This window comes from Penaeus chinensis, chromosome 12 (genome assembly GCF_019202785.1).
Source record: "Penaeus chinensis breed Huanghai No. 1 chromosome 12, ASM1920278v2, whole genome shotgun sequence".
Lineage (NCBI taxonomy): Eukaryota > Metazoa > Arthropoda > Malacostraca > Decapoda > Penaeidae > Penaeus > Penaeus chinensis.
In genome coordinates, this window is record NC_061830.1 from 18,263,958 (window position 1) to 18,273,957 (window position 10,000).

The following is a 10,000-nucleotide window of genomic DNA, read 5'->3' on the forward strand; positions in this document are numbered from 1 at the left end:
TAGCCCTTACATAATACCACATCCCCATCACCCTGCTAAATGGTCTCCTGACAGCATCTTCCTTCACTCACCCTTCAGCCAAATTTTCTCACAAAATGACGGTCATGTCACCCACATCCGATGACACACATCAATATTCTATTTACATGTACTTTTTTACAATGCATAAAACATATTCCCTTCAATAACAGCAACACATAAGAGAGTTCAGTTCATTTGACAAGAGCGTAATAGTTTATTTCCATTAAATTTCTTCAGTAAAATAAGTATATAGTTAAATCGAATCACTTCTCTCTTAGGAACTTTTTAAGCCTCTCACGGCTCTTAGTATTGAACATCATAAGTGAGTACAGTAAAACTTGATTTCTATATTATACTGACAAGTTGTAACACATATATTTCATATTTGTAATGTTCCAGAAGAAGTAACAAGAAATTGGCCAATGAAAAATAAATTTGAGAACTGTAACAGAACATTGTTTCAATTCTAAATCAGATTGAAATATACTGGGTGAAAAATACATTTTATAACAACAAACAGAAAAAAAGCTATTAGCTGTCAAAATTTGACACCCATCATACTTAGTATTTATGTTTAATCTACCTCCGGAAAACAAAAAATTCTGACCTTCTCCAATGGTGCCAGCTGAGCCTTCAGTTCTTCAATCTGAGCAACAATGTCCCGCTCCTTCATCACCTGATGCTGGTCTATGTTGAGGGCCATGTAGAGCTTGTTTACTAGCTGACGGACGTCTCCCATATCACTTATTTCTTCCTGTAAGATGGCATGGTTTTGCATCTTGAATGCAAGTTAATAATATAGAACATTAATATAGCATCTATGATAAAACACATATAAATGCATTGGCAAGTACACTTACACTTCACAATTTACATTTATATTTACACTAATATATAAACACACACACACACACACACACAATAATAATTTGAAATAGGGTAATGCTTAGATATGTACATCATAAAGCTGCAAAAGGCATGAGCACCATTATGATTTTTTGTTCTTGCTAGATAGCATAAATCTGGAAAAAAAATAGTCATCTCTCATACTCTACCTAATGTTAACTTGCCAAAATACAAATTGATTAACAAGTTCATAATCTGTAGGTTAAAGTCATGATAGAATGTGAAGTGTAATTCAACTTTAAAAGGTACTTTAATAAGCTAAAAAAAAATCACTCACACTTTCTATCCTACTCATCAGTGCAATAAGGGTATAGAGTTTCATATCTTGAGATACAGTACTGCTGAAATACATTACCTGACCTCATTTCATCTTACTGTAAAAAATATAAAAGTCTAATTCATTTTGCTTTCACACTGGTATACCTGGCATGTCTTTTATATCTTGGATACAAATAAAGCTCAGGATCTCATTTCTTATTCAAGTTATTAAAAAATTCTGCGATGCTCTAATTTTTGCTTGCTTGCTTGCTTCCATTACCTAAGGACTTACCAATGTGAGTTTCTGACCAGTGGGTACTTCGACTCGATATGATGTGTCGTTGATAACAAGTTCAAAGTCACTCATTAGCAGGGATTCGATGCTATCTGAAGAGGAGATTCTCACTCCACCTGCAACACCAAAAATGAGGAAACATCTTTAAAGGAAATATCTAATTAAGAATTTACATTAGTTAAAACATAGAAGCAGTAACATATAACATAAAAAATGGATGAGAGTATTACAAAACATACAGAGAATTCAAATAAAATCTAAAGTATATACATTTCATTAATAAATTCATAACATTTTCTCTATCACCTGATACATACTAAATATGTTTAAGAACTCTCAGCTCTTAACTCCAGATATATTGGTCACATACTAATTAGCTCCACGGCAGTTAATGTGGATTACATACAATCTTTTGACATGTTTTGACACCAAAACTATCAAGGTCAAGTACCTGTGGTTCTGAGCACAATGCGATCAATCCCATGGTCTTCGTGGGTGAGCTGGTTGATCAGGTCCTGCACGGTGTGAGTCACAGGCCTCAGGGTGAACCGGCACAGGTCACGGCGAGAGGGCAGTGGCACGGTCAACTGGGGCAGTCCATTACACACTGTCATGGTCACCCCTGGAACACAGGATCCAGTATCACAAGGCTGAAATAGTTGGCTTGAGGACTGATTACTTTTGCAATACCACCTTTTGATAAACTGCATTAAAAGGTACCTTATGGTCTGCAGTAATAAGACAAAAATATAATTTTAAAATTAGACATTTCAAATTACATAAATTTACTTGTAGTCTCCTTGTTGCCAAGGTATTCTACTATATGTATACATGCACATTTTTCATGTATGTGTATGTGTATGTGTATGTGTATGTGTACATGTACATGTACATGTACATGTACATGTACGTGTACGTGTACGTGTATATGTATATGTAGGTGTATGTATACGTATGTGTATGAATGTGTATATGTATGTATATGTATGTTTATGTTTATGTGTGTGTGTGTGTGTGTGTGTGTGTGTGTGTGTGTGTGTGTGTGTGTGTGTGTGTGTGTGTGTGTGTGTGTGTGTGTGTGTGTGTACACACGAGAGGTCAACGCAGGTGTCGTGGGGGGGAGTCGCCCCCGAGGCAAATGTAGTAAGGCGCTCGACCGCGGTTGGTTAGGAAGAGCATCAAATCAGGCAATAACTTCTCAATAATGAATTCAAAGAGGCCTGTGGATTGAATGGTTGTTAGATAATAACAAAAATAATACACACACACACACACACACACACACACACACACACACACACACACACACACACACACATACACTATATATATATATATATATATATACATATATATATATATATATATATATATATATATATATATATATATATATATATATGTGTGTATAGGTATACGTGTATATATATTTATGTGTATATAAATGTGTGTGTGTATATATATGTATGTATATATGCATATATAAATGTACATGTATGTGAATGATTACAGTTGAGAATGAGTCTTCCGGCACTAATTTCCAAGAAGCAATTTCGCATTTGCGAGTTCGCCGCACGGTCATGCCACCGTTGTTTGTATACACAATGTATTGCATGCGGTGTTTTTGAACACTCAAGCACTGATCAGACATTTCTACTTGTAGTTTGTTCACATTCCCCCTTTCATGGTTCCAGTAATAAGAGGAATGGATGATTGTTGGCGGAGATGCCCACGGGCCATCATTATTCTGTGCAGATGGCTGTATGTCAGGAGTAACGAACAACTGGAGAAGAAGCAAATACGAACATGAGGGACATGGCTTTTCCTTGTCCTTTGCAGCTGAAGCAGTTTTTATGGAAAGGATAGCCTACGTCAAGATATCATTAAAGCCATTAATTATTATTTACAATAATTTCTTTAGGGGCTGCATGTAGTTATTCCATATAAAACATCAATTCCCTCATATTTAAAAAAATCTCAACATATTACTATATGTTGCCTTGTTATGAATGGATGACCGCATGGCGCCCCGAAACACGTGCGTCACCCGGAACTTCCCTTCTAAATGCTTACATACATATAATATATATATATATATATATATATATATATATATGCATGCGTACATTTATACATACATACACACACAAACAATATATATATATATATATATATATATATATATTATAATATAATATAAAAATTAATTCCAATCCGCACGTACATTGCGTGCATGTATGTGTGTGTGTGTGTGTGTGTGTGTGTGTGTGTGTGTGTGTGTGTGTGTGTGTGTGTGTGTGTGTGTGTGTGTGTGTGTGTGCATTCAGACACACGAACATCACCCGCGTGCACGCATGAGCAAATGCACGGATATACATACGTTGGATAAGTCAAGTCTAGAAGCAGTAGTGAATGAGTCTATCGTAGATATGATGAGTTGAGAACCACCAACATTGATTACTTAAACAACTACTCCCCTTGGGAAGGATCATTGGTCAGCCACCCCAGTATTAAGACCGAGTCAAATACATGATGTCAACAAGGCGCCAAGTAGATCGTCAAACACTGGATCGGTGATGGCACGAATATGAACAAATATGTTGTCCTGGGCAGGACGTTAAACTGCACTCCGTCCTAAGGTTTCGGTGAAGCTACTGGCAGCAGTGGTTTCTGCAGAAAGCGTTTATCAGTGCAACTGGTAGTTCACGGTAGATACAGAATATGCCTGGCGGAAGTTTAGTCATACTGAACAAACGGCGTTGATGGCATTCCTAGTGGAACTGCGAGCAAAGAAAAAAAATGGGACCTTTACTTTGCTACATCCCAAGTATTGGGATACCACGTATATAAGTGTGTATACACACACACACACACACACACACACACACACACACACACACACACACACACACACACACACACACACACACACACACACACACACACACACACACTCACACACACACACACACACACACACGTATATAAACGAAATATATGGAAATTAACAGAAGGGTCCTTGAGACGCCACGTAATCGCCGGCGGGGAAGCGCTTGAGGAAGGTCCAGCGGACTCAAGGACAAGACCTCGAGCCGCTGACCCAGTCACGCTACACATGCATTCACGGACAGGCGGCCACCTGTGCTAATGTCGCGTCCCTTCCCTTTCCTCCGCCCCTTGCGCGTTGCCAGTCCTTTGTCGAGGAACAGGCGAAGCAGGAAATGGCGTGACACATCCTTCGCCGGCGCCGTGCTGGTGGGGGCGAGTCATTAGCATGAAGGACTAATGAGAACAAGAGCAATGCCATGACGCAACAGGTGCCACTCCGGTCTCCAGGATCACGGGAACACAGGCACGCGGAGACAGGCCTTTGCTCTTATGAGGAGGAGGAGTGGAGTGTTGGCTCACCTCTCAAGCCCGGGGTTCCCCAATAAAGACAAAATTGAAACATAATGCTTTGCACTGCGCCGCATCAAATATGATGCTTGGATAACTTCGGTACAATGCACCGCATGGCATTCAAGGTTCAAAAATAATGTACGGAAAAATATTGCATATACATATCTTCCTTCTATTTAAAAAAAAAAAAAAAAAAAAAAAAAAAAAAAAAAAAATATATATATATATTTATATATATATATATATATATATATATATATATATATATATATATATATATCCAAAGCTTTTCTCTAACTCCAAAGACTCGTAAAAAAGTAGTCTGTTTGGGAATCTAGCATTTTCCTTTTCGTTACGAAACACTTTGTGTATATATATGTATGTATGTATGTATATATATGTATATATATATATATATATATATATATATATATATATATATATATATATATATATATATCAATATTGTTAAATAATGTCATCCTTTTTTAATTCCCTTCTTTCTCTTGGATTTTCGGAAATTTAGTCCCGAGTAAAACAAGACCTTATCCTGAGCAGTCAGATTGCTCTGAATGTCTGTAAGAATGAAAACTTGAAAAAAAACACTGTATTGGCCTCATGATGCAGCGCCCCTGCATGCCATCGCAGAGTGATCCTGTCCGCGGCCACTTCACGCCAAATCAAACAACAATGCAGGAGTCACCGTTGCCACAAAGCCGCGCGGCTCCACGATTCATTACGCGCTCCTCCCCAGGCTGAACTGGACTTCAGCTCGGGTCAAGATCATGGAGATAAAAGCCTCCGGGTTAGTATCCGAGGCAGAACCAGCTGGCACACTCTCCTCGAGTCTGCATTCGTCGGCCCGGGCCGGGCTCCCTTCATAGGCATAGTCCGGGCGAGACAGCTCCGCATATCTGGCTTATCTTTAATCCGATATGCGAAGCTGAGCATATATACACAAGTATATATACATATGTATATATGTGTACACACACACACACACACACACACACACACACACACACACACACACACACACACACACACACACACATATATATGTGTGTGTGTGTGTGTAAGTATATATGTAAATACATTATATATATATATATATATATATATATATATATATATATATATATAACTTTATCAAAGATTTGGGAAAATGAGCCTGCCAGCGTCAACGGGCGCGTGTCCGCCGCCGATCGGAGTCGAGGCGATACACGAAATCACTCCTCTGCTGACAATCGATCACCGTGGCCGCGTGGGTCGCCAAGGTGAAGTTGCGGGACGGCGAGTTTTTCCCTCATGAAACCGATGACCAAAGCGTTATTCTTGGCCTTTGCGCTGGGGCGACGCGCGAGCTGTGACGTCGTGCACGCCGCGCCTGATCACCTTCGGTGGATGCCGGGAGCGGGTCTGGGGGGGATGAGGATGAGGGGGACGAGGACGATGATGAGGAGTATGTGGATGAGGATGAAGATGAGGTAGGAGGAGGGGAAGGATGAGAGGGAGGAGGAAGAGGAAGAGGAGGAGGAAGAGGAGGAGGAAGAGGAGGAGGAGGAGGAGGAGGAGGAGGAGGAGGAGGAGGAGGAGGAGGAGGAGGAAGAAGAGGAAAAAGATGAGGAGCAGGAGGAGGAAGATGAAAAAGATGAGGAGGAGGAGTAGCACGAGCAGACTGAGGAAAAGGCGAAGGTGGAGGGGATAGGAGGAGATGGTAGAGACGAAAAGTAAAGAGAAGGAAAAAAATAGGAGAGAATCAATTTATGAAGAAAAGAAACAAGAAAATAATCATGATAAATATTTTGATGATTGGTGTGGGGGATAAATGGTAAACCCTTGAAACAAGCGAGCGCCTCCCACCAGCTTTGGCGGCGCAACATCCCTCTCCTCGTTACTGTCGTGTCCCTCCCTCGTTCCGAACAACCTTGAGCCCTCTCCCTCTCTCATCCCTCTCTCCCTCCCCTCTCCTTCTCTCTCCCAATCCCCTCTCCTTCCACATTTCCCTCGCCGTGTGCTGTGTGGTGCAGCGGTAGCGATCTCGTCTAGCAATCTTGCTGACCTGCGTTCAAATCCCTCGCCGCCAGTGGATGGTAACCCCCGCCATTCCTTGCACACAGGGGAGAACTCAGAAGCAAAATGAAACAGACAGCATGTCGAACCAAGAATATCCATTGTAACAAATGGAATCAAACAAAACCTTTTTAATGAAACTCTCTCTCTCTCTCCTCTCCTTCTACATCTCCCTCCCCTCCCCCTCCCTCTCTCCCTCTCCTCCTCCTTCTCCCTCTCCTTCTCCTCCCTCTTCCCTCTCCTTCTCCCTCCTTCCCCTCTCCGATACACTTCGTTGTGTTGCCGGATCTCCAGTTTTTCCGCTTGGCCGGAATGTGCGGTCGGATTTTGCCTCGCTGTATTTCCAGCTAAAAAATCCCCCGAAATCTCCCGCTGAAATGAGAGGGGTGGGGGAGGAAGTGGGGAGAGGGAGGGAGGGAGGGAGGGAGGGAGGGAGGGAGGGAGGGAGGGGGAGGGGTGAGGGAGGGGGAGGGGAGGGGGAGGGGAGAGGGAGGGGAGAGGGAGGGGGAGGGGAGAGGGAGGGGAGGGGGAGAGGGAGGGGGAGGGGGAGAGGGAGAGAGAGAGAGAGAGAGAGAGAGAGAGAGGGAGAGGGGGAGAGAGAGAGAGATAGATAGAGAGAGAGAGAGAGAGAGAGAGAGAGAGAGAGAGAGAGAGAGAGAGAGAGAGAGAGAGAGAGAGGGAGAGGGAGAGGGAGAGGGAGAGAGAGAGAGAGAGAGAGAGAGAGAGAGAGAGAGAGAGAGAGAGAGAGAGAGAGAGAGAGAGAGAGAGAGAGAGAGAGAGAGAGAGAGAGAGGGAGAGGGAGAGGGAGAGGGAGAGAGAGAGAGAGAGGGGAGAGAGAGAGAGAGAGAGAGAGAGAGAGAGAGAGAGAGAGAGAGAGAGAGAGAGAGAGAGAGAGAGAGAGAGAGAGAGAGAGAGAGAGAGAGAGGGAGAGAGGGAGAGGGGGAGAGGGGGAGAGAGAGAGAGAGAGAGAGAGAGAGAGAGAGAGAGAGAGAGAGAGAGAGAGAGAGAGAGAGAGAGAGAGAGAGAGAGAGAGAGAGAGAGAGAGAGAGAGAGAGAGGGAGGGAGAGGGAGGGAGGGAGGGAGGGAGAGAGAGGGAGGGAGAGAGAGAGAGAGAGAGAGAGAGAGAGAGAGAGAGAGAGAGAGAGAGAGAGAGAGAGAGAGAGAGAGAGAGAGAGAGAGAGAGAGAGAGAGAGAGAGAGAGAGAGAGAGCGAGAGAGAGCGAGAGAGAGCGAGAGAGAGCGAGAGAGAGCGAGAGAGAGAAGGAGAGAGAAGGAGAGAGAAGCGACAAAAAGAAACACTTACATAAATTGTGAAAATCATGTTCTTGCTCATGTAACTACAAAAAGAGAAATCAACATTAAAACAGAATACTACTACTGACTCTCAAAAAGTGCATTCAGGTTAAATAAAAACAATAATAACCCGGTGTTGACCAAGCTGACTGGCACCCCCCCCCCCCCCACCCACACACACCGCCCACCACCCAACCCACAGCAGGGAGAGCGAGGACACGAAACAAAGATAAAGGAAAGGGAAATATAAGGTTAGAGAGATAAACGCAGAGAAAGAGAAAGAAGGAAAGGGAAAGAGAAAGAAGGAAAGGGAAAGAGAAAGAAGGAAAAGGAAAGAGAGAGAAGGAAAGGGAAAGTGAGAGAAGGATAGGGAAAGAGAGAAAAGGATAGGGGAAGAGAAGGAGTGAGAACACAAGAGATAGAGAGAGAAGGAAAGGGAGATATAGGGAAAGAGAGAGAAAGACAGGGAGAGAGAGAATAAAAGGGAGATGTAGGGAAAGAGAGAAAAGGAACGGGGAAGAGAGAGGAAGATAGGGAAAGAGAAAGAAGGAAAGGGAGATATAGGGAAAGAGAGAGACAGACAGGGAAAGAGAGAGAAGGATAGGGAAAGAGAGAAAAGGATAGGGGAAGAGAAGGAGCGAGAACACGAGAGATAGAGAGAGAAGGAAAGGGTGATATAGGGAAAGAGAGAGAAATGCCGAGAAAGAAAGAGAAGGAAACGGAGAAATACCGAGAAAGAGAAAGAGGGAAAAAGAGAAAAGAAAAAGGGAGACGGAAAGAAAATGAGATCGATAGATTGCTGGATACAGAGAGGGAGAGAGGGAGGGAGTGAGAGAGATAAAAAATAAATGAAGAAGGCAAAAGCAAATGTTCCGGAGTTTAGCTCACAAGCAAAAGCGCAAAACTACAACGCCTTCCTGCAGTCTTTAGGCCAGTGGTTCTTAACCTGGAGGGCGCGAGCCCTTGGAAAAAAACAGTAATTTCTCCAATTATCTTTGTTAATCTTTTGCCGTGAACATGGTCTCATGGAAAGTTTAATCATAATGCCACTCATCAAAAACACTAACAACATACTTAGAATTTTCTTTGGGAGATAATTTTATTTACAGATGCAAGGGAGGCGTGGAGGGAAGGACAAATGCCTAAAGGGGGCGTGGCAGTTTAAACGTTACGAGCCGATGCTCTAACAGATATATTGCCCCTGCACACCACCTGAGGCAGGTGCCCCACAAGTGCTTGGTTCATTCACCCGCCTCAACCAGATACGCAGCAATCTTTGTCCATGGCTTGCAGACAAACATCGGCGATTTAATACAGCCATGTAAATGACATCGATGTTACATCGATAATATGCCCGGAGCTCCAAACTTCGGGGATATCACTTTCGGAGGAATCGCTGTTTGTGTTGTTATGGGTACAGCAACTCGGAGTGCATGTGCCTGAACATCTAGAAATAATGATTTCCAAGATATGAATGAATAAGAATGAAGCGGTACTCATTGTCATTTTCTATAGACCGCATGGAAAGACAGTGAACCACTTCTTGTTCTAATGGACCAGTTAGGTAATATCCTGCAAACAGATGATTCTTGTTGGCGTGCATTACCTGGTGGTCAAATCATTCAGCGACCTTATGATGGTGAATGGCCTACAGAATCACGTTCACTTTCCTACACACAAATCTGGTTCTTCTCTGGACCCTGTGGTGATGGATTTCCCAGAGAATAAGGTTAGCTGTTCACTATCTGGCCGTGGG

At 42.8% G+C, this 10,000-nt stretch overlaps 1 protein-coding gene across 4 annotated transcripts in view; it reads right to left on the reverse strand.

The window, feature by feature from the left end:
* LOC125030869 (calcium uniporter protein, mitochondrial-like) overlaps nucleotides 1–10,000 on the reverse strand; it is a 467,123-nt gene that overhangs the window by 2,575 nt on the left and 454,548 nt on the right. For 3 of the 4 annotated variants that reach the window (XM_047621178.1, XM_047621176.1, XM_047621175.1), the window contains 3 exons: nucleotides 1,932–2,102; nucleotides 1,478–1,596; nucleotides 629–799 (listed from right to left, as the gene is read on the reverse strand). In XM_047621178.1, coding sequence (XP_047477134.1) covers nucleotides 629–799; nucleotides 1,478–1,596; nucleotides 1,932–2,102 — 461 coding nt within the window. The remainder of the gene's footprint in view (nucleotides 1–628; nucleotides 800–1,477; nucleotides 1,597–1,931; nucleotides 2,103–10,000) is intronic. The other variant, XM_047621177.1, reaches the window with a different exon arrangement.